The 26,295-nt window shown below is 35.5% G+C and overlaps 2 protein-coding genes across 5 annotated transcripts in view; one reads left to right on the top strand and one right to left on the bottom strand.

Annotated features, from left to right (window-relative positions):
* The window catches only part of Rpl13 (ribosomal protein L13), a 169,483-nt gene that overhangs the window by 87,581 nt on the left and 55,607 nt on the right, over positions 1-26,295 (top strand). The gene's annotated exons all lie outside the window — the stretch shown is intronic.
* The window catches only part of LOC145933977 (ubiquitin carboxyl-terminal hydrolase 48), a 54,313-nt gene continuing 47,236 nt past the window's right edge, over positions 19,219-26,295 (bottom strand). For 2 of the 4 annotated variants that reach the window (XM_083034078.1, XM_083034079.1), the window contains one exon: positions 19,220-20,035. In XM_083034078.1, the coding sequence (XP_082890204.1) occupies positions 20,013-20,035 (23 nt within the window). In that variant the 3' untranslated portion in view covers positions 19,220-20,012. Of the gene's footprint in view, positions 20,036-26,295 lie in introns of all 4 variants that reach the window. The other 2 variants (XM_083034082.1, XM_083034081.1) reach the window with 2 other exon arrangements.

Here is a 26,295-nt window from a genome sequence, read left to right as displayed (position 1 = left end):
GAAATTATAATTAAATTCATGACTGATGACTTGTCGAACATGTTCTTGCAATTTTCAGGAAAAGACTTTGCTTAGACCGATTGAATTTGATGATTTAATAAACGAAAAAATAAATAAATTGACACAGAGACGATGATTATATTATATTCGATATGTTTTGACATTTAAACTCTAAACATATTCGTTCATTTCTTAAAAAAAAGAATGATTAATTTCGTAAAGTACAATCTAAATGTAAATGCAATTCTCTCTTATTGTTATTATCATATCTTGTGTTATGAAATTGTAATTAAATTCATGATTGATGACTTGTCAAACATATTCTTGCAATTTTCAGGAAAAGACTTTGCTTAGATCGATTGAATTTGATGATTTAATAAACGAAAAAATAAATAAATTGACACATAGCGACGATTATATTATATTCGACATGTTTTGATACATAAACTCCAAACACATTCGTTCGTTTAAAAAAAGAGTGATTAATTTCATAAAATACAATCTAAATATAAATGCAATTCTCTCTTAATGTGTTATTATCATATCTTGTATTATGAAATTGTAATTAAATTCATGATTGATGATTAGTCGAACATATTTTTGCAATTTTCAGGAAAAGACTTTGCTTAGATCGATTGAATTTGATGATTTAATAAACGAAAAAATAAATAAATTGACACATAGCGACGATTATATTATATTCGACATGTTTTGATACATAAACTCTAAACACATTCGTTCGTTTAAAAAGAGTGATTAATTTCATAAAATACAATCTAAATATAAATGCAATTCTCTCTTAATGTGTGTGTTATTATCATATCTTGTATTATGAAATTGTAATTAAATTCATGATTGATGATTAGTCGAACATATTTTTGCAATTTTCAGGAAAAGACTTTGCTTAGATCGATTGAATTTGATGATTTAATAAACAAAAAAATAAATAAATTGACACATAGAGACGATTATATTATATTCGACATGTTTTGATACATAAACTCCAAACACATTCGTTCGTTTAAAAAAAGAGTGATTAATTTCATAAAATACAATCTAAATATAAATGCAATTCTCTCTTAATGTGTTATTATCATATCTTGTATTATGAAATTGTAATTAAATTCATGATTGATGATTAGTCGAACATATTTTTGCAATTTTCAGGAAAAGACTTTGCTTAGATCGATTGAATTTGATGATTTAATAAACAAAAAAATAAATAAATTGACACATAGAGACGATTATATTATATTCGACATGTTTTGATACATAAACTCCAAACACATTCGTTCGTTTAAAAAAAGAGTGATTAATTTCATAAAATACAATCTAAATATAAATGCAATTCTCTCTTAATATGTTATTATCATATCTTGTATTATGAAATTGTAATTAAATTCATGATTGATGATTAGTCGAACATATTTTTGCAATTTTCAGGAAAAGACTTTGCTTAGACCGATTGAATTTGATGATTTAATAAACAAAAAAATAAATAAATTGACACATAGAGACGATTATATTATATTCGATATGTTTTGATACGTAAACTCTAAACGCATTCGTTCGTTTGAAAAAAGAGTGATTAATTTCATAAAATACAATCTAAATATAAATGCAATTCTCTCTTATTGTGTTATTATCATATCTTGTATTATGAAATTGTAATTAAATTCATGATTGATAACTTGTCCAACATATTCTAATCGTGAAAAAATTATGAGATAAATGATATGTGCGTTGAATAATTCTGTACGCCGTATCGTTACATTAAGATGTAATGTAATTCATCAGTCGCGGTGTCGATAATTATATAGATGCTTCTTCTTCGCGTATATGCACGGTGTGCAACCGTCAATTTTCGCGGAGAAGAGAAAATAACGACGCAAACGACCATTCTCGTACCAACGAACCTTCGAATTCGCAAGTACGCAAAAACCTAGCTGAATCACCGCGCGTCGACCTTGACGAGTAAAAATCTCGGATCTCGTGAACACGGAAGGACGAGATTCTGACCTCTCGCGACCTAATTCCACGGCATCGTCCTCGGCATGGAGAAGCTTGGGAAAGGTCGCGAACGCTGTGAAACATCATGCAAAAACCCGCCCCTGAAATGGTTCACGAATTCCGGGGGAATTTCTTCGGGCAGACACGAAAGGGGAAAAAACGGTTCTAGGATAAAAAGTCATCCATCGCGGGAGGGTTCGGTGAACCCACGCGGATACATTTTAACAAGCTGACGTCCTTTTCTCGTCCGTGTCTGCAATTTCGAATGGTCAATTTAAGCGTTTTGCATGCAAATTGCGACTGCTTATTTGGAACTGACATTAAGGCCAGTATTCATAGTCCGATCTTATATTAAGATCGTCTTAAGTCCGAGCTTGAGATGCTACGCAGCCATTTGATTGGTTGAATGGGATCTTAAGTCAACCTCTGACTAGTCTTAAGATGATCTTAAATATAAGATCGGACTATGAATACCGGCCTAAAAGGAGGATGTGTCAACGTTAAGGTTTTATTAGAGTCCACTCGTACCGTCTAGTTACATCTTATTTTAATAATAAGTACAAAAACCTATGAAATACGAATCTAAATCAGTTTGTATTAGCGAAGGAAGGATGTAGTGTCCCGCGCGAATTTAATGGCTTATAATACAGTATTTAAATTAGCAATTTATTCAAATGAAATTCTACTCTCTTCCTGAGCCTACTTTTACTGTTACACTTTACCATTGACCTTGAATCGTATGTCCACTCCGCCAAGTTTGGATAAAAAGAGAAGGAGAGGATGTATGAGAAGCGATGTCGCCAACCCCCGTGGCGTGGACCAATAAAAGGAGCTATAACCACAAATCTTATCGCCAGAGACGAAGAAAGACTGAAATAGGGTTGATGGTCATGGTTAGAGAGGGTCATGGAACTCTCGGTGCTCCACTTTCTTAAATGCGTATATATATTACCAGTAATAATATTACATCTTCATAGGTCAGTGAAACCAAACGCGAATCCGCGCGTGAAAGGCGATGTCCGCCAATATCGCTCTTGAAACATTAATAAATTGATAAATATATATGTATTTAATTAATTTTAGTAATAAATAAATTAATTTTTATTGCAAAATATGTAGGATGCCATAATGAAATATATATACGAATGTTTAGTCGATTAAAAGACATAAAAGATTAAAAAATATTAATATTTCCTTCACATGCTATCGTGTACCATGCATTATAAGATCGCTGCAATTTTATTTTATGAAATTATAAGAAAAACGATCAATCTCAAATAAATGTATATTATTAATTACGTATTACACACATTCTGTACGTAAAAATTGAATATATATGTTTGATTAAACTTTTTTTTAAAGAATCTTACGGATTTAAAATGAGGAAGAAAGATTAACGTGTGTTTCACAAAATATCTCAATCTCTTTAATGGGCGATACTTGTCTCATATAATCAGTGAAAAATCCAGTGATGTTGTGGGTTCATTCACTGGCCATTAATAGATACTCTATCCTTCCTTCTTCTCGAAGAAAAGAGCTACGAAAACGCGAGCGACATTGTCGACCCCCGCGGAGTGTCCCAAAAACAAGCTATAACCACAAATCTTATCGCCGAGGGGAAGGGTGAAGAAGAAGAAGAAGACCTCAAGGGGGGTTGCTGGTTAGGTTATAGGGGGAGTTCGTTCCACCTTCCGAGCTACCTAACAAGTAGCTTGTAAGAAGAGCCGTTTCGCCCGGTGATTCGTGCTCGTAGAGCTGCTGCCGCTGCCCCGAGGAAAAACTGCGACACGGTTTTTCGGCCAACGGGGTTCTTCCTCGAAGTTCAAGGCCATTCTCAAAGATAGCTATGGCATAGAGGAGAGGAAGGGGGGAGGGTAGGAGAGGGGAGCTTTTTTGTTTTCCATGCTCTGGCACTGCTATGAGGGCGACCGACAGACCGACAGACCGACCCCGCTGGTGCCGGGCTTTACGTCTCGCTCTTCACTGGCGCCAGACCGTTTTTTAGTTGCTCCGTTCTCCACGATGACACATTGACGAATTTTAATATACATATATTTTTTGGAAGATTAAATCAAGTTTAGATTACAAAAATTTCGCATCTGTTGAATAGCCGATCGTTTAAATCATTCATGAATGTATTCGACTAAGTCGGAGAATGTTGCAGAAAGATAATCGAAGAAAGCTGCTACAGCCGATGGGCTAATATAAAATAATAAAATCGTAATTGAAGTAGCATTATAATTAAAACAAATACAAATTGCTAGCTATTAATATATGACACGCATTGTTGATGCAATTGCACAATGACAAAGTATCGAAAATTTAAATAAACTATCGACACCAAAACATAAACCAGTCATGTTTTAATTTCTTCGTCATCTATAATTTTTATACCAAATTAGCTTTAGATTGAAATTAATTTTATTATACTTCAGTTTAAAATTATCTTGCATTATCATATATTACTACAATACAAAGAATAAATTTTCTCAGGTAAATTAAATGGAAATTATTTTTTCGTGATCCTTGTCTTAAATGTCATAATTCAACACGGAAATTATTTTTTACGATGTTTAATCTCAAATGTTTAATCAAAGTTCTTCTGTAAATAGAAAAATATATTATAGATTATTCTTATCTGTATGTTTGACAACAAATAAGATAAGATAAGATAAATCAGAATTTTTTCGAATATTCAAGATATTCGATATAAGAACGATTCGAGCCATCGTCAGTGAGTTAAATTTTTGATATTTTCTCATAAAGACCAAAGAAAAAGTAAATCGTGAAATGTCTTTAAAAATCCTTCAACGACTTGTTCAATGGCGCCCGGTCGATCGGCCATGTTGTCTTAAATGAGCAAGGCGAAAAGGGACATGGAGGACGGACCGGAGCAATGTAGCAAGAAATCATGAAACGGAGTAAAAGGATGGAGACAGAGATTAATGAGAAATGAATCTAGCAGAGAAAAGGACGATGGAAGAAGCCCAACTTGAGTCGAAGACCACGACAGCGTGTATAAACGGCCTTTTAGTGTGGACGTGTAACATTGAACAGAATATAAGGCAGTTATTGCAAAGTATCTAAAATATCTCAAGTCAGAATTAAATTCTGTTAAAAATCATTTTATATTAAAAATCTCGTATCAATTTACCGTAAAGTCACTTTAATAGACATCTTCGTCATTCTTGCTTTTGGAAATGAAAACATCTATAAAAGCTAATAATGCGTGTGTGTATTTATACATAAAGAGTTAAAATCTTTACGTACTGCAATAATTATTCAGTAAATAAATTTGCCTTCGAATACATTGCTAAGTCTCTCAGGAACTTCATAAATATAAAGTTAATTTTATTCGCATTTTTCGTGTTTCGAGAGGAAGCTTCCGATTTTTATACAAAAATATGTACAAATATCGGGAATAAAAAGAAACGATGACACGAGTCGCGCTGGCAATCGCAAGCAGATGCAATTCGACCATTTTCATACGGGTTAACGATAACGCTGATCCGTGTTTCGGTTGCAGCGGACCTCATGCATAATTAATTAAATGGATATGCGCTTTCGATTGCAGTCGAGCAGGCACGAGCGTACACGAAACGGCCAAGCCTTCCACTCCTCCCAGGGGGTTGGCTCGCTTCATTTAGAAAATGAAATTGTGCGGGGGCGTGCTCCCTCTTCGAAAGCGAACATGCGCACCTCGTTCACCTCATCCCTCACCTAGGTGAGCGGAGGACCAGAGCTTCGATCCTGCACCGTCCGGAGGAGTCCTTGTATCGTATATATAGCCTGCAATTCCTCCCCGTATATATTGCAAGGAAAATGGTGCCGTTTTTTGCACCCTATCGCGACTCGCTGCCCTGCGCTTTAAAGTGGACCTACTTTGTTTATTGCTGTTTTAATCGTGTTTATTCGGCCGTTTTTAACCGAGATTGTGACGCGCGAATAATTGCAGCAGTAACATCTTTTCTTGGAAATGCAATGGCATTACGACATTTTTTTTATTATAAAAAATGTAACTCATTCACAATGTCATGGTTGCGCGGATTTAAAGCGATTCGGGGGAAAATATCATATCTAAATATTCTTTCATTTTAGCTCTATAAAAATCTTAAATCATATAAAGACTCAATTTCGAAATATTCTCGTATTATTCCAATCTGCATTGTTACCTTGAAAAATAAGATAAAGTGCACCATTGGCCATTGATAAATAAACTATAAATTTCGATTTTACATAAAAAATGCGCACAGGCAATTCGATTCTCGTAAATAACACGACATACACAATAGAAACTAGGTAAGTACAATTTAAATGTTGGATTTGGTCGTCTGGCGTGATAAGGGTAGCGAGATGGTTGCATTCTACAATTCGGAGAGAAGGGGTAGATAATCCAGGAGGTGCAGAGAATAACGGAAAGCAGCCATGCGCGTCTGACTGCCATCACGGTATTCTGCCCCTTCCTAACTTCTATAACGTGGAGGATAGGTCAGAGGTCGATCTCGTGAAAGAAGGCACTGACCACACCTGTTCTGAGATAGCGCAGACCCGTAAATCAAAAGCTTCTATAAAGTGTCTACGAAGAGAAGAAGTGACTCGAATCAATTGCATGTATTTTTCGATACATGCAATTGGATTTAACATAAGATACATAAATAAAAAAGATCGTAATCACATGAGAGTGAAAATATTCGCCAGGTTCATCACTTTAAAATGACACTTCAATTTCATATGATGTCGTAGGCGGTATAAAATATTCGGAGGAGAAGAAACGATGGTGCGGAATACAGAATACCTTGTCTCGGTCGAGCGGAGAACGAACGCGTTTCTCGCGGAGGGACAAGGACACCAAGGCGCGAGCAACCCCAGCGGAGGGACTCCAAATACGTAGATCGTTCGTGAGAAAGACAGCGATTGCGCGGATGGACCCGGAGGAGAAGAGCGAGGACGTGGACGGGGAACTCGGAATAAGGAGGAAAGCTAAGTCCAAGCGAATGTAACAAGATGGAGAGTTAGAGAAAGGATGACGGAGACTCGTCTGGAGAACTCGAGAGAAATTAATGAAAAATATCAAGATACGGTAGAGGAAAGAAGCTGAAACGGGAGCTGAAATGTAGAGAGCAGCTCGTGGTGAGAGGAAGACAACGAGGCTCGACGGAGAGGGAGAATGGCGAGAAAGAGGGAGCGATCAGAGAGGGATTGAAGGGGAAAGAGAGAGAGAAAGAGGGACAGTTCCGATGAGTAGTCGATGAGGAAGGTTGCCGCTGTCGGAGTACTCTGGCAGAGGCGTTACTGCGGCTGCGTTTCTCATTGGTCGGGCATAGACTGGTCTGGTTACACCCATCGCAGGCGCAACCAGAAAAAATGTGGTCTCCCCCAGAAGGAGGAAAGCGAGCGAGCAAGGAGCCAAGAGGTGGCTGATAAAGACAGGTTCGTAGATACAGAACGAGAAAGAGAAAGAGAGAGGAGAGGGTGGAGGTGAAGAATGAGAAGGAGAAGGAGAAGGAAGAGAAGAGAACGAAGAAACCGGACAGGAGCTGGTTCCGAGCATTACACAGGATGGTGAGTCCTGCATGTGTTTGGCAACCCCGCCCGAGGGTTGACTCCCGGGTACCATCGGCCCTTGGTGCCGCCATTACGGCATCCAAGAAACCCCCTTTTACCCTCCTCTCCCAGCTGCGACCTCCCGTTCCCCTCTCGCAACCCTCCCTGAGAGGACTCGCGAGACGCCAGCGAGAAACCCGGATTCTATCCCTTAATATAGTACGGATTAGTTTTTATAATAAATACGTCCTGCGGGAAGATGTAAACGTTTTCGAAACATTTGATTAAATACATGGATTCTCATCGAACTTGATTAAATCTAATTTTTTTTATCAAATGGTACGATTACAGTAGTACAGCACTAGATACAGACAGTCAAACACCGACAGCGTATTTTAATTTCTATCGCTGTTTGAGACATTAAATATCAATTTCTCTATTACTATCTTCAACAAATGTTCTTTTCTATTCGAAAATAATATAATCAAATGATTGGATTTGATTTTTTCTATCAAATTATACGGTTTTATCGTATGGTTACAGTAGTATCCAGCAAGTAGATATAGTCAAGCACAGACAGCGTATTTTAATTCATTCCCATTGCTGTTTGAAACATTAAATATCAATTTCTCTTTTACTATGTTTAACAGATGCTCTTTTTCTATTCGAAAATAATATAATCAAGTAACAAAATAAAAAGAAATAAAAGTAATATAATATTTAATAACATATAAATAATAAGCATGATGTGCGCCATATCGTCATCTTTACTCTCCTGATTATCTTTGAAATGTTTTCTTTTCAATAAAAATGTAAGTAAGCTAAAGTTTTTTATTATGAAACTTGGCTCGTCTAATAATAAATAATATAATACTAATTTATGGGCCTTTTAACGAGCAATAAAAAATTATGTTGATGTGCAAACATTCTTTATTCCAAGTTGAGTTACAACTTAGAAGGCAAGGCTTCTTGGAATAAAGAATGTTTGCACATCAATATAATTTTTATTGCTCGTTCAAAGGCCCATAAATTAGTATTATATTATTTAAAGCTTTTAGTTATTCTCATTGGGATTTCAGGTAGCATGTATGTGTAATAAGATGTTCAAAATCTTATTGCAATTTTGCGGCACAAAAAAAGCGGGAATGCGTTTACCAAAACTCAGCATAAGAATAAACACGAGGAATATCGCGAGAATTGTATTCGAAGTTGATTTTTTTTACGGACATATATACGCTCGAACGCTCGTTGAGTATTGATTGCATATTAATTTTTGTTAAAATTCCTTCTCAGGACGAATGGAAGACAATATATTATTTGTTTGTATGTGTCCCTAAATATTGCAATAAATTATTGTCAATTTTAGTATGTATTGATATTAATATAAATAAAATTTTCATTCTCAAAATTAATCTTGAAATTAAAAAAGTAGGAATATATGTTTCGATAGATATAATATGCCAATTCGTTGCATTATATCATTTAATATAATATTGCTAATATGATCTACAACGTTAACGTTACTAATTTGTCGCATATTCGGATAATACATAATAATTAATCATTAGTCATTTAGATTATATTGATAATATTGAATATAATGGCATTCAATAATTAGATAATAATTAATTTAAAATTTATACAAAAGGTATATATAGGAAGATTTAAATACATATGTGCAAAATATAATGCCATACAAACCGTCTAATTAATGACATATTTCCTAGCATAACGTTATCCAAATTCCTATTGCGACAAATCATAATGGAAAACGTGCTCGATCCTCTTCAAATCATTAGTGCATAGTTAGCGCTATTATATATTAATGCAACGGATCCGCATTGTCTTTCACATATATGGCATCGCTGTTGATAATTACGGCATTGCGATGCAACTTCACCTTTTCCGAGCGTGGAATTTTCTGTAAAATTGCAACACAGCTTTCTCGCACTCAATACTCAAGAAAGGGCATTGACAATGTCAATGACACCCGACTGGCAAACGTAGAAAATGGCAATCACGTACAACCGCGCAACATCGTCTCGAAACGACGATAGGTATCCGCGCCGGATGAGCCGGAAACGAATCGAGAGGTCGCGCTTTTTGTCGCGATCTAAGACTTGTCAAGTTCGTCAAGATCCATTGAGATTCGATCTGTTTGCCGTAACATTTACGCTTTCTATCGATTATCAGCGCGTGCCAATAAAAAAAGTTAAGCGACTACTCTTATCTGACAAATGATTGCATCGATCACGTCCGATTTTATGCACTACTTTGAAAACAAGTGCAGTTTTAACAGTATCTTTAAATCTGATTGCCCTTTAGACTTTAGAATATTATAATATTTAATATATAGACACACACACAGGAAAGAGAGACAAATTATTTAATCGCAAATAATATCAATCGATATTGATAGAATCGACTCTAAATTAATCAGGTATTTCTTTTACAAACAAGATTGTTACAGAATTATAATTTTATTGTATGATTGTATTATTATAAAATTATCGATTAATATCATTTGCGACAACAATGACACAACTTTAAATCTATTTGACAGATGACATTCATTTATTATATACGATATCTCGAGTAACATTTTTAACTTCTTCGGATAACGGTCTCTCAAAATGCAACGCACGAGTCATAGATTTAAAGCTGATCACCAGTTTCTTGCCTCGTCGCCTTTCCAAAAAGAGATGTAAGATTTCCTTCTCTCTCCTATCTCGGTGTATTGCTCTTTTTTGATCGGCATTTTCAAAGCCCGTAACGAAAACCTGATCACTGTTACGAATGCAATTTTCACGCCTAAGTTATATAGTTTATCGTCGACGATTCGATATCTAGGCAAACCAGTTCAACATCCGACTGATCGGATAAATTAACTGTCACCCATCTTCTCTCACGTTTAAAGGAACAAGTAAAAATAATGAAATAAGTCTAATATAACATGAAAAAATGAAAAGGTTGCGAATGTTGAAGAGTTTCTATATTAAATCTTTTTTTATTTGCCTAAATAAATTTTTTATAAAATGCAACCTATATAGATGACAATGGCTACAATTTCGAATTGCTATCGATAATTGACAATTTTGTAATTTTTACTCTATTCGCGTAGACATGTAATTCAACAACAAGGAAACCAATTCAAGCGTAACCCGGAGACGGGGAGCGCGGCTAGGGGGAGAATTAAGCATAGTCATATTCGCAATTAGAACGCGGTTCTAAGTTCCCTCGTTTGCGGATTTTGCCGCGTAATCTCTTGCGCCCGGCTCTTGTCCTTTCTCCCTCGTACGGGGAAATCCCTTTTTTCCGTGACTCGGGATTTTTCTCATTCTAGAGATGATCGTTAAACGAGTGATCCGTCTTATCATACGTTTCGATGAAACCGCATTAATGTTCTATTTTGTTAGCGAGACAAAATTGCGACTATCTTCTATTTAATCTTCGATAGAGATCTCTCTCAATTATTATCTAATTTATTTGTTATATTATTAAATATTTCACATTTTGAATTAAATGTTTGATATATTATACATATATGTATATATTGAATCTTAAATTGATGAAGATTACTGATAGATCGCGTTTTAGAATATCATTATATTTCTCTCTTAATTCGCGAAGCAATCAAGCGTTTCGTGAATAATATTAATGAAGGTCGTGGATTAATTTCGTTCTTGTTAGCGGATTATGTGAATCTTTTAAAAAGAGAATTCGGAATCAAGCGAGAGGAGAGAAGCAAGAACCTCATCCTTTCCTATAATCCTAGGGATAAAATTCTCCTAGGGACAAATTACTCACGAGATGAGGGTGAGATATGTGCGCGATTATCACACATTCTTCATTATCCTTCATCACGCATGGAAAATAAAAGAATAGCAATTCAAGAGATATAATATCACGATAATAATAGTATAAAATAAATGTATAAAATTACAACTTTTTATCTAAACGAAACTGTAATTAGTAGCAAAGGTATAAATACCTAAAGAGAAAGAGCCAATTTTTTTTTCGAAAATACGTCAAACACGAATAATGTTGTCCGGCCGATTTAAAATTCCGGCGGCGCAAAAACCGAGAGGGAAGAGAGCAAAGAGACAGAAGAAGGAAGGAACAAAATCTGTTTTGTAGCGACGAACAGTAGCAGTATCCTTTCGACCGAAGGATCCGCCCCCCGCCCTGCATCGTCTACCCTCGAGAGATTCTTTTTTTCAGCACGCACACGATGCCTTGGTGCCGGATGGTTCTTTTCGTCGCTCCTTAAATTCATCCTTGCCTTGGCCGGTAGTAAAAGCGCGCGCACGGGTGCTTTACGAGTGTGAATAGACGGTCGTCCAATTATGCGGCTTAATTTAAATGGGATAATTGCGTCCAGGACGCTCTCGAGCGGCGTCCTGCATTATGTTCGCGTGGATATATTCATGCATGAGTGAGAGGGTGTGTTTTGCGAGCTAGTATGCGCACGTACGTGTATAATTGGATCGCTTAGAAATATTCTTTCGGTTTACCAGCTTCCGTACGCCACGATAAACCGCAGTAAACACCGCATTGGTTTTATCGCGAACATAACGACGAGATAATGAGACGATTAATATATATATATATATATATACACCTATATATGTATATATCTATTCATTATTTATTTAAGATAAATTTCATTGTTTATTCTGAATAAATTCTCCTCAATCACATAGTAAAAATATAGAAATAATAAAATAAAATATAATTAAATAATTAAATAGAAATAAAAAATAAAATAAAATAATAAATAAATAGCGGATAAAATAAATAATATAAACTTAAAAATACAAAACATATAAAAATATATTTAGTATCATATAGATCGATTGTTATTAATTAATTTGATAAAATATTTTTGATAGCAGCTGGCTCTAGCATAAAAAAAAAAAAAAGAATTATACTTCAAACTTTTGCAGAAAACCTTCCGATTTTCGGTAGGATCGCATCGTGGAATGTCTGGATCGCGACGATCGTCGTGATCCCTGATGGTATGTCTGGACAGTCCGTCGTCCGAAGAAGGCTCGTGCATTTTTCAGGATCCAGAGGGGCTTCGAGGGCGTACCTTTCGGCATGATCTGCAAAAGGCTTCCTGGAAAGCCTACGAGGATCCCGCATGTTCCACGGAAGATAAACTTTATTATCGCGAAGGGCAGCGCGCGAGACAATCGTGATACGAGCAAGAATTCGCTAATTATGTAATTATGAAAAACAAAAACTAAGGCTCGATGAATATATCATCAAGCATATGTGTTTCCCATTATGATATATAATGATATTATATTCAAACTATAGAATCCAATCTTAGCTTTTACGATCGTTTGATAGATCTAATTCATCATTATTGTGTCAATGTAATAAAATCTACATTTCTCCTCAAAATACACAACAATCATATATTAGTTTTTCGTCAAAACGTCCCCAGCATTTAGTACCAGTATCGTCTACATTGTTCGGCGATGATTTCACGTGTAGGACCAATTACCAATTGCAGCGACTTAATGCAATCAGTAAATTGACGCCAATGTCGCGGTCGACTGCTTTCCCACAAAATTTCAAGCGGAAGATCGACCCAATTACGCGTTAGAGCGATAATTGGTAAATTTATCGCCGACACAACTCCGTCGCTACGTCGCGCCGGTCAAGCGATCTCCTCCATTCGCCTGAGACGAGCTATTAATTGTCTAATTATCGTTAATACTGGCCCTCCGACAAATCATCCTCCCCCTTCTCATATTAGTCGCGAATCTCTCATGGGACATTTAGCTTATACCAGTAATGTCTCAAATGTCACTTTACATTGACATTCTTATTAATTAATTAAGTACCGAATACATTGAATAAAACCTTTTATATCAAAGTATCCATAAATATTTTAAAAATACCATTAAAAATATAATTTGAAAAATATTGAATCCAATATTGAAAACTTTAATTTACAAGAAAATAAAAAATATTTGATTAGGCTTAATGTATGCGATAACTGAATCAAATTGTAAACGATATATATCATGTTAAAAATGTCACTCATGAAAATATTGCAAAATGATCTCTAATTAATATATAGATAAATGCTTCGACTGAGCCATGATAATGAATGTCGATTGTAAAACTACCGAAATATTTCCCCACATTCTTTCGTTTCTACTCATTTGTGATCGAGAATCGCGATTGAGACTGCCCATCGCGGTATTAATTCGAGATAGACGAATTAGAAATGCTAATTCCTGTCTGAAAGTAAGATGATTAGTTTTTGTACTTTTTCTCTCTCTCTTTCTCTGATCGACTCTTCGGCAACTGTGTCTCGCGCTCGTTTCAAATTAGTCGTCCGCTGCATGAAAGTCCGCGAACGAAAGTGGATCCGATAGAGAACGAGAGGAAAGAACGTAAAAGAGAACAGGAACGAGGTTCCAAAAGAGAGAGGACTACTGAGGAAGAGAGAAGCGTAGCTTATGCGGCCTCTGCGAACATCACAAAGCACCCGGCCACAACTCGACCATCCTTTTGCTTTATTTCACTTCGTTTTTAATTCCTCCCAATTCCGCTACTGTCAAGGCTCACCGGCGTGCCACACGAAAAACGCGGAGATGCGTCACAGGACGCTCCCGACTCCTCCTTCCGCCTGTGTTAATCGTTAATTCATCTGAGCTGATTGTGAGTTTACACTTGTCATTTATCCCATGACGTTTCTATCCGATATCGCTATCGCATTATCATCCTCTCATTATAATTTTATGTCCAAGAGTTCTTTAACGTTTACACATTATGTCTGTAATATTGTTAAATACAAGCAAGTGTCATGCAACATATGTGTGAACCTAACAAATTCTTAGAGGGTATTTTAAAATTACTATACGCGGATAAAACTTTGTCAATTTCTCTCTGATTTCCTCAACTAGCCAACTGTTTTTCTCTTGACCTGCGCGAATTAAAGTTTCCGTGATAATCTTGTCTCGAGACAGGATGGTACAGACGAGAGAAAAGAGAATATATAAAGTTAGAAATATATATGAGTTTTTCATAAAAATGTGTTTACAATAATTATCAATATTAAATACGGATAAATATTGTAAATTGAACAATTATTTTAAATTATAAATTCTGCGAAAAAAAATATCAAAAGTTTTTTTCTTCTGACTATTTGTTAATTTATAATATCTTCGATTTTTCTAAATTTGTAACCTAATTGTGTTTACCCGGAAGAATCACATAATAAGAAAGTAGCTACTGTAATGAGAAGTATAAATCTTTATCTTTCCAAGCAGATTTTAAGAACTAACTGGTTGATCTGGTTAAATGTAGTCCTATATGCGAAAGCCATCAATCATCCGAACCATTACTCTAATGTAATGAAGTTTCCTTTTACGATTCTCCGTCAGAAGCTATCGGTGATGACTTTTCAAGTTAGTTACCTTGCATAACTTTCTCTGCGATATATTGAGTTGAGCCATATTGTTGAGAATTGAAGCGAAAGTTATGCAAAATAAAAAGTCGTCATCGATAGCTTCTGACGGAAAATGATAAGAGGAAACTTCATTACGTTTAGAATAATTGCTCGAATGATTGACGGTTTCCGCATAAGACTATATTTAACCAAGATTTCATTAGATTATTTCTGAGTATTCTTATTTCAGAGTAACGTAAAACTTTGAAGAAATAGAACAAGCAGCTAAACAACGAAAACGAGAAATCCATGAAGATTCCCATCCTCTTGGCGTGCGCGCGCGCGCGCGCCCTGTAGTCGTAGTGCTAATGTCATTATAATGGCCCGTCAAGTCGACCAGTCATTTGTCTCGAAATTACCAAAAATAAAGGATTCGCGAACGCGAACACGGATAAACCTTGCGTCTCTTCTCTATCGGCCCAAACTCCACGCTTTCCGCCGTACCTAAAATCTACGGGAACATTACGGGACACGCGAAGGAAAAAAATCACACGATAAGATAACGACATATTTTAGATGTCGGGGGCATTAACACTTGAAATCACGTGGGGAACAAGTTTTCAAGAAACGAACAAGTGGAAAGGATCGTAAACCTTTAACGAGATTTTAATGGTTGAGTATTCTTCACTACAGTGTTTTCAAACTTATATATTTATCAATGCATTATAGTTGAAAAGTCTTCTTAATTAGAGTCGACATAATCGAATGTTAAGGCTTAAATATCAAATAGAAGGGAAGGAGAGGAGGGAGAATGAAGAAAGCCAATAAAGGGATTCGCATTTTCGGCGACGAACAAGGTTGCAAGTATTTACATTTCGTATACGGTCCTGCTCGACAGCTGTTATCGATTCGCAACGCGGTGATCGACGCTAAACCACAGAACCGATCCTCCAATCGGTCCCGAAACGTTCGGTCGCTTATATCGGGCCACCTTTCGCGGGCCAAAAAGTTCATCGTTGGACATATCTTTCCCTGCCCTTCCTCCCCATGTCCCTCGTGTCGTGTTCGCAGTTCGTGGAACGACGTTTCCAATTCGTGTCGCGGTGATTTTTTGTAATTAATCTTCAGACCTCGCAAAAGAGGAACGCGAAGTTGAAGAGGGAAAAGGGGAAGAGAGAGACAGGGGCAGCGGAGATCCAGTGAGACGCGATGCCTGGAATAAACGAACGGGTAAATAAAAGTAAGGAAAAGAGAGACAAGGGATCTCTGGCAGGGCAGAATGAAGAATACAGACGGGAAGAGGGTCAGAGGGAGAGATCGAGAGCGAGGGTGAGAGGGCAGGACGAAGACGGGAACACGGAGACCAGTCTGCCGCGGTGTATCCGCTTTTTGCGGGCGTCAGATGACAGTCGCTTATTTACCGGAGCCCGCGGCCATCTTGCTGCGATCCGAGTTAAGGAGGAGGCCGTACGCGCGTAAGAAAAAAAAAAAAGAGAAGTAGCAAGGTTTAAAACGAGGCGATGAATACAAACTCGGTTAGAATTAATCAATCGCGCATCGATGTCCGCGAGAATCCCGAACAAGGGGTAATGATGAGGATGACGGTCGATGATGCGGGGAGGTATAAGATCGCGCGAAATTATTAAAAAATACGCGTTGCCGAAATTGAAAACAAGCATCAAGTACAAAGTTCATAATTCATAAAATTCTTTTTAAGTACGTAAGTCTGTCTATTTGAACTGCATCTTATGAATTCGAGATTTATTCTACTTCTTTCCTCGAATCTTTCGTTCGTCCAGTAGGATCCGGCACGTAGGGGAACGGATTTCCGGGGTCCGGGCGTCCAGACACCCCCGCGATCCGCTTAATGAGATACCGCTACCGCGCTCTCATTAAACTGCCCGCGAGGTTATTCAATTAACGAGCCGCAAACGCGAATAAATTAATTATGCCGACGCGTCTCGGGATAGATTAGAGCGCGCGATGTGTCTATGAAGGAAGGTATTGCATATCCGTGGGGAGATGGCTGTGATGCCGGTGAGGGCCGGCTTAATTACAGCCTCTCGCTTACATGTTTCTACTTCTCGTCAGTGCCGTCAGTTTACCGCTTCAAACGGTTCGTTTACATTTAAAGGAGCTTCATTATTACTTTTTTTCCTATTGTGTTACTTCCGCGCACACTCTCTCTACCCCCGCTCGACTGCAAGATAATTTCTTTAAGTGAAGGCACACGAAAGAAAAATAAGGAAACGAGTAGTTTTCTACAACCATATATAGCTACTTCTAGTAGTTTATAATCGGTGTATAACAATGTTACAACTGTGCACGAAGGAAAAACTGGGCACGAGATGTATAAATATATACATACACACAAAATTAGCTTCTTGAATAGTACGATAAAAACAAAACATTTGTTTTGCCATGGTTTGTGAGTAAATTGCTTGTATTATATCTATTATAATTGCTTGTATTATATCTGGAAAACTTATTAAAAAAATTAATATCAATTAAAACAATTCATCCCCTAAAAGTTATATTTTTCCTTCGAGCTTTGTATTTATATCGTATAAATAATTGTAAATATATATTTGAGAGCTCGTTATATTTATTAAAATTCATCTCATTTCGTTAATAAAATTAAAATATTCCACTAAACTGCCGTATTAATTAGATACGAGAGAGATGCGTATGTCGAAGAGAAACGAAGAAAATAGGACACCCCAGCGGTGTATTTAGGACACATCCTGTCATTTGTCATCTCAGGTTTGCGCTTGACTCGTCAGCTTCTCCCCATTGTCTATGCCACACGGAGATAGTTTTGTCCCTGGGGAGAAGCGTATCGAGAGATCAGCGACGCTCTCTCGTGTCACTTCGAAGATCGTTTCACCGATTTCCAGCAAGTTTCGCGCGCAGGCTCCGAATCAGATCGCATTGCTGAATCGGACAATCTTCGATTTCTCGAAGAAAGAAGCTTTCCGCGAGTGAAGGCTACAATGCTTTTGCACAGAACGGTGCCTATCTGATCTCTCATTTAGAATTAGATATAGTATGTCATAATATGTAAGAACAAAAAACCAACAAAAGAATACAATAATCTTAAAATCTTTAATCCAAAAATAAATCATGTGGGTGCTTCGACTTGTCCCGCTTTAACGAGATTAACGAACAAGTTGACGGCTGCATCGTATCGCGCTTGTTAATAATATGGCAATGTTTAACAAGCATTCCCTAAACAAAACCGCGGACCGCTCTGTCAAGATTAACGTTTGCATGCGGGTCGGTCGCAATACGAATTAGGGAAAAAACTTGATGACCCTGACATTTGTAAGGATTAGAAAGAAAATAAGTAAAAACGGCAGCTTAATCCCTCGACGTTGGTCGCACGGTGAAAATCTGGCATACCCTAATAATCCGGTGCGATTTCTCAAAAGACGATCACGCGCGTCCTTTTTGCATTTGACATCAGTTTTCCTGATTACAAAACTGATGCTACTCTCCTCTCTCGTTTCGTTCTTTCGCAATCTATTAATAGGTACGTTTAGCATAAAATTGAGATACATTCGGAAAAAATTTTCTTTCTTATCATAAAATGTTTTAATTTTAGTTGAGCTTGTTTCTAAACTTCAATGTATTTATATATAATCAAATAAATAATCAATTTGCTTTTCTGAAATTATAATATGCGCATTGTTATAATAAACATCTTTTAACTAACATCTGTAAAGCGTAAAACAACACATACAGAGTAAATTAAATCCATGATTTGAAATTATAAATCATTCGCGTTAATTATCGAATACTAAAATTCGATCATTCTCTCTCTGCGTAAATTGTTACTTTTCGACCGGTTTACAAGGAAGTTTAATTACGCGGTGCCAAGTTTGATATAGTTAGGCCCATTGAACTGCCGGCAAGATTGTTTTACGAAGTAAATGAGGCAATGATGACTCGAGGCTTCGGGACCACCTAGCAGCCTGACGAAGTCCTTCCAGGCTTGCCTTTAAACTCCTTGCAAACTAATTAACGCGCGACCAATACACATATACACACAGATATATACCCTATATCTTTCCTTCTTCTTGCTCGCACGCTAAAGTTATCGTAGACTTCTAGAAAAATTTATTGAGAATTCTTTGGGAACCTTGTTAAAATTTAAGCTATTACTACATATATTAAAGTAAAATTTCTCGACGTTTCCATCTCCACTTTATGTAAATTTTTATTTACAGATGTTTCTAGTTATTTTTTCAACATTTATTGCATTATCCAACCGCTAAAAAATTACTTCAAATATTTTTGTGTGTAGAGTTTTCTTGCAAACATTAAAAAAGAAATCATAGAGAATATAAAATAAAAATGTTTGTTTTCATTTCATAAAATTATTTTGAGAAATTAATGCCATACACATATAATAAATAGACAGATTATATAACACTATCCTTTTTTATGTTGCCACGCATCTTTCGCCTGCTTCTACGTCAGCTACTAGAGAATCGTATTGTATGTAATCAAATAAAATTAAAAGAAATATATCTGTATTGTATACATAGTAAATATTGGAATCATATCAGAGACATATCAACAATAAATATTATATTATCAATACAATATATTCATATAATATAAATACATTTTAGAGAGAAGGAAAAAGTATATCCACATGCTTCTCTATTTTATTTCTTTCTATACTTCACAAAAAAATTAATAAATCATAAAATCACTGTAATATTATAATAATAAACCAACAAACTTTGTCATGAGTCATGAGTGTTCTTTTCCGATCTCCAATATCTATTTCTTATATCTCATAAATCTCATCGTTTACTTCTTTCTTAAACAAATAATCATATAGCATAAATTGTAGATGCAACAGCATAATTATAATCTTTTCTACAATTTATCGCTAACGGGCATATATAAAGGTTGGATTTAATATATATGTACTTGTATATATAGATTGCATGTATAAAAATATCTTGCATTAAATCAGCGCTATTAATATTAAATGTTAAACGAAATTGGCTACATAATTGTCGGTTCATACAGATCAGCTCGGCACCAGTTCCGTTCCTGTAACAAAAATCATATACATCTCTCAATCTGTTCCTCCTGAAAATTAACACAGCACTATAAACGTTAGCAGACGAACAATATTTCCATTTGCATTCCCATTATAAAGCAAACACACGTCACATAATTAAAACATTGTCACTAAAACATATAAATATATAACAACTATTATACATTTATTATAAATGTGTCAAGTAATTAATATTATGAAATAAACATTTACTCTAATAATAGAATAATATTTCCAATGTGCACATATATACATTGTGATATATGTATGTTAATTGTATATAAAATTTTTATCTTTCTTAATTTTATGTTGTATCATGTTTATGTTACATTTTATATACAAGAGAATAAATTGTTTGACACTTTTGTCTATCTCTTTTTTTCCTTCTCTCTCTTTTTATTTCTATTTTTTCCCACGGAAAACTTTCTTTTATTCCGAAGGGAATTTTCTTTATAGAAAATAAGCCAAGCGAGTCGATAAAAGCTCTTTCTGTTGTTTCATAGAGGGTGGATTCCATAAGGATTTGTATATGTATGATTGTATGTATGATTGGTGTGTTCTGTATATGCCTGTGTACAACTGCACGCTGACATAATGTGTGGGATGCGTCTTACGCATGACTGACACTTCTGAAACATTTTTCCGTGTACTGTGCAGAGAATAGAGTCTACTCTTTCATTCACTTCTACTTTCTTATCTATCCATATAATTTCCTAAAGTATTGCGGAAACGCAAGAACCGCTTTGATTGACGTGTAACTTCGTGGCAAAAGTGCTACGAACAATAAAGTGCTCATTAATAGAAATTAAATATACTTTCGATTTCTTTTTACATTAATTTAAAGATATAAAAATGTAATAAGAATTATATGGATAAATAAGTAAAATCATATCAAATAGAATTCAAGGATATAAAATATTAAATATGTGATAAAAAACAAGTAAAAATTTGTAAAAAAAAGACTGCAAACTTAAGCATTCACATAAACCATCTGTTCAAAATAAAGTCACATCATATAATAGCTGTATTACAATTTACTCATTCACAGTTTTCTACAGAAATAAAGTACGCGATGATAGAAGGCTGGTCAGAAGCAAAAAAAAAAAATAATTCGCAAGCAACCACGGAAATCTTCTAGTCGATGGTGTTGCTCGTGACGCTCCTTAAAATCACATTAAGGATGAAGACGGCGCCGAAAATGACGGGGCAACGGGGGCAAAAGTGCTGCAGGATGAGAGAATGTGAAGGTAACAAGGAAAGAGAAATTAAAGTTACATAAAATCGAAGATGTCACGAAAGCTGTACTAAAAATATGTTAAAATAATATATAAAATATATGTAACATATAGCATACATATAAAATATATTATGTATAAAATAATATAGTAATCGATGATATCTACAAGATGTCGTGCTCATGAAAATTAATGTGTAATTTTGTGTTTTAAAAATATAAATTAGACTTTAAAATACATTTTAAGCATATATGTATATACATTTTCTATTTTCAAATATATAATTTATATTAAAAATATAAATATGTTAAATATCAAATTACAAATATCAAATAAATTTTACCACAGTTTGAAGAATTTTCGATGCATAGTAAATTCATTCGGAAAATGTTTCAGCCGTACACACACATGATTTAAAAAAAAATCTAACTTCAAATAATCTATTATCTTTATTAGTGCATAAAATGAAAAATTTAAGAAAAAGAAAAAGAATAAAGATGTAAAGAGAATTAATGGCACTGCAATCAATAAGAGTCTTTTATATCGCGTTAAAGAGCCAAGAGAGAAAGGATCTTTCTTCCCGCCCTTGCCTCATGTCACATCTTCTTCTGTCTGTCTCTCGTCGTAGCTGACGATGACAAATAATTACCGTGGCTTAACATAAGCCAGAGGCGGTATACTTAGCTAATAGCAAAAAAACGGCAATAGCCTCGTCACTCTACGTGCGAGTAGTCGAGGCGTTTACTTTCCGTGACGGGCCCACGCGCGGAATGGATTTCCAACGATTTCGAGTCCCGTCTCATTGTCAGCTTTCGCGATGTATTCGCATGCGAATCCCGAAAAAATTCAGGACAGAGATAGTAAAGCACGAGTAAATATCACCGTTCGGTATCAACGATGTCACGAGCTCTCGAGAAAAATCGCGGTACAATCACGAAAATGCAAAACGGATCCTGACTTATGTGTATCGGTAAAAATACTATCGCTCTTTCTCTTTCCAGATGGCATGGCGGACATGCTCGGGGGCTCCTCATCTTAAACGACATAATAGTCAGCTGGTACCGAACACGCTTCTCTCACTCTGATCCGCCGGCCTCTCGTTTTCTCGCGGGAACGGTTTCTGCCTAACTTATACTTATTATTGCATTACCTCGTGTTCTAGCATAATTCCAGTCCGCCGCCGAGGCTAGCGGGAAGATGATGAGAGAGGTGCCGAGAAAAAAGTCGGCGAAGGCGATGCCTTTTCTTTTTTTACATAATTCGGCGCGCATAATCCGCGCCCCGAGGTCGAGTGCGCGTAGTTGAGCGCATTGGTGACAGGTGTATCACTCTTTTCTTCTATACCTTCGCTAACGCGAGCAACGGACACGTTAATGTCTTCATTACGATTTCATTCATCAAACTACCGCGCCCGTTTTTCCCTTAATATCCGTTTTCGTGTTGGTGATTCTGCGTATTTCGTTCATCGCGTGCAATAACAGCTTCCGTTCAAAGCGAAAAAAGATTTTATTATTTAGAGAACATAGTTTCATAACGAAATATAATTGAACAGTATTATAATAGATATCGAATATCATCGTAATATATTTAAAATGTGTAACATTTAATCAAATCATTCAGAGAAGGTCAATTTGTCGAATGTTCAATTTTTTAGCGTCAAAGAAACAAATGATAAAAATATTATTAAATCAGTAATCAACGATAAGTATATACTCATTTTAATAAAAGTCCTTTTCGTTTTTTGGAAACATAAAAAAAATTGTTAGATGTAGATGATGATAAGACGTTCTCCATAAATATATATAAGTATCTTATAATGTTTGATATATTACGTTGAAAATAACACAGCAATAAGAATACTTAAAAAACGAATCATAGGTGTAAAAATAATGTATATTACTAATTTGATGCATGAATATCCACCCCTCATCTCGTGAGAGAAATGGAAGGGGTGGCGTTCTCATGAATGCGCTGTAGAGTTTCGTGAGCTCCTTAATGAACCTAGTTCGCGAAAACCATTAATAACGAAAGGACTCAGCAAGGAGCGCGGATAGGAAAAGAGAAGCCGATATTCGGTATTCGAGGGCTCGAAACCGCAGATCTTCCGTGAGAAACTCACCGAACGACAGCTGCTACCTCCCTATCTTTTAAAGAGCGACTGCACCGTTTGTCTTATTGGAACATAACCGAAAAATCATAATATATTTTACGGAAATAAAAGTTAAACCATCGACGTCTTGTGTTTACAAAGCGAATAAAGCTCTAATGAAAGCTCTTTCTCTTTAGAAGCGGAACACAGGAAGCGGAAAGATAGTCAGCTGGTATAAGGGAGGGTGTCGGCTAGCCCTAATGCGACATATCAATATACGTGAATGGTGGTGATGGGCCAATATCGCATAAGTGGCTCCATTCGCAGTCATTTGTTACATTTTGTTCGGTCTAAGTCTAAGTAATTTAAGAGTCACTGTTTGCCGCGCTTCTCCTCTTCCTCCTTCGTCTCTCGAAAGGAAGACCGAGTGACGAGGGGGCCAAGAAGAGAAGGCGGAAACTAAAGGAAAGCCAGAGAATAAGAAAGGGGAAAGGGTGAAGGGTGGGTTAGAATGCTTGGACCCCGGTGGAACGGGACGAGGGTGGTGCACTTCGCCTCCATTCTTCGGCAAATCGTGGCATATTTGTCAGATTTTTGTTCGAGAACAAAACCTTGCCGACCACCCCTGGCGCGAATAAAAAGGGGGCTGAAGGAGGGATGCGGCGCCTTAAGTGGATTGGTTTCGTTCGTATATGGTGTATATGTGTACATCTACGACGAATGCCTTAATTTCAGCCTCCTACCGGAGGAGATTCTCGCCGGAAATTCGATCTCCGGTTAAATCCGGTTAAATTCCGGAAAAATCTTTACTCTCATAAAATTATAGTATTATATAAATAATGACGTGCCTGTGCATATCGTTAATGTAACGATCATCTCATGCCCGAGTCGTATAATTGCGTGCACGCATAATTTCAAACATGAGCAACTCATAATTATGATTGCAAACTAATATAACTAAGTAACGAGTAATGCATCTAGTCATGAAACCTGATTCACATTTTATGATTTACTACATCGTTCAAGCAACGTTCTTGAAGCGAAAATTAAAAATTTGCCAAGTGCATAAACATATCTGTACTTATATATATACATTGTAAATTATCAAAATAAAAACTTGATCTATTAAGATATGTGATATAATAAATAAACATTTTGTTCTCTCTTATATAAATAATTTAAATAGTTATAAATTTTAAACAAAATTTTATATTTAATTTTATTATAATATTATTTATTATATAAATTTATTTATTAAATATTTTAATTGTTTCAAAATTAAATCTAGGTAATTTTATTCATTATCATATCATACAATGATGTATGATGAACTACTGATAATTACTGATAAATGAGCAATTAAAATTTTTCAAGTAAATAAATTAAATTATAATTTGGTTAATCATTGTTTCGTTATCACCTCGAGCCTCTTCTCTCTTTCTTTTTTCTTATTAATTCTTTGCTGCTTCTTTATAACAACTCATATGATATTCGCGAAAATACAATTAATTACGATTGCACGCTCACTAATCCGCAGAATCGCGAGACACTTTGCACAACATTTTCGACGTTAATGTCGTGACGCGTACTTAATCATGTGATGGGAAAACAATGTGAAAACTGTAATATCAAGTTAGACATCGCACGATTAAATCCATGAGTTATTTGTCGCGGCAATACTATTCCTTTACTAACAAATAATATACATTTGTATGTTTTAGCAATTTTGCATTATAACTTGCATTATAATATACGAGTTAATAAATATATGAGTTAAATATCCGCGATATATATTAAATATTTTACAAATATTTTTATTCGAAAATATAATTAGATTTTCCGATTATCGTCATTTCGGTGCGCTTACAAATCAATCGCGATAGTTTATTAATCGTATAGTATAGTATAGAATAATCTTTAATTATTCGCAGGGAATAATCCTCTATTACTTGTCACAATCGTATTTCGAGAGATAATACGACGATTCGCACCGCTGCCTTCGAGACACGTCAGGCAAATGACAAGGTCTATGTATCTATCATAACAATAACAAGGCAAAATACGAGCACCGAGTTTCGTGGCATTGTTGATACGCGCAGTCATCCTGTTATCATTCTTTCGACGACACTCGAGCCGGAATATTGTGATGAAAGATGCTCCGTGTTATACTTTGAGAGTATTAACGAAAAATTTGTATTATAATTCGCGATCGCGACAAGTATAAAACGACACCAAATGTGATTATTCTCTCTGATCAATCTTTATTGCAATTAACAGTTTTCATGATTGTCTCCGCATGATTGATTAATTCCCGCGATAAACGATTTATAAAAGTATCACGACGACGGCTATTTATCGAAACAAATATTTTCAATATGTTCACACTCAAAATAAAAATCCAAGCGAGATATACAGATGAAAATGAAATTACTGTTTTATTCTGATTTTTAAGATAATTGAATTTCCTAAAAGCCAAACTGATAAATTCCATTTTTTAAATAAATTTCTTGATTTTAATATCAAAGTATTAATTATATCCTCTGGTATTAAAATTAAGAAATTTACAAAGAATAGAATTAATCAAATTTTTTAGACTCTTGAGAAACTCGATTGTTAACTTTAATGTTTAGATTCATATCTTGTATCGCGCTTTAAGTTTTTAGCTGATTTCATTGGCCAATTGAGAACACGCAATATAACACATAAATCGCGACATTAAATGATATTAACGAAAAATTGTAATTAAATAAAAATAAAGATATCTTGTATTAAACGCTGATTATTTAAATTTGTCCACAATTATTGGATCGAGAAAACGGCTTTAATACATAAATCATATTGAATCGAATAATTCAAATAACGTAAAAGCGCGATATATCGACTTTATTGATAATATGTTTATTAATGTTTAGTATGTTTATTAATT

Source organism: Prenolepis imparis, unplaced genomic scaffold (genome assembly GCF_030444845.1).
Source record: "Prenolepis imparis isolate NDT839.2.m4 unplaced genomic scaffold, iyPreImpa1.0 SCAF_3, whole genome shotgun sequence".
Classification (NCBI taxonomy): domain Eukaryota; kingdom Metazoa; phylum Arthropoda; class Insecta; order Hymenoptera; family Formicidae; genus Prenolepis; species Prenolepis imparis.
Note: the sequence above shows the minus strand (reverse complement) of the source record. Positions and strands in the feature narration are given on the sequence as shown.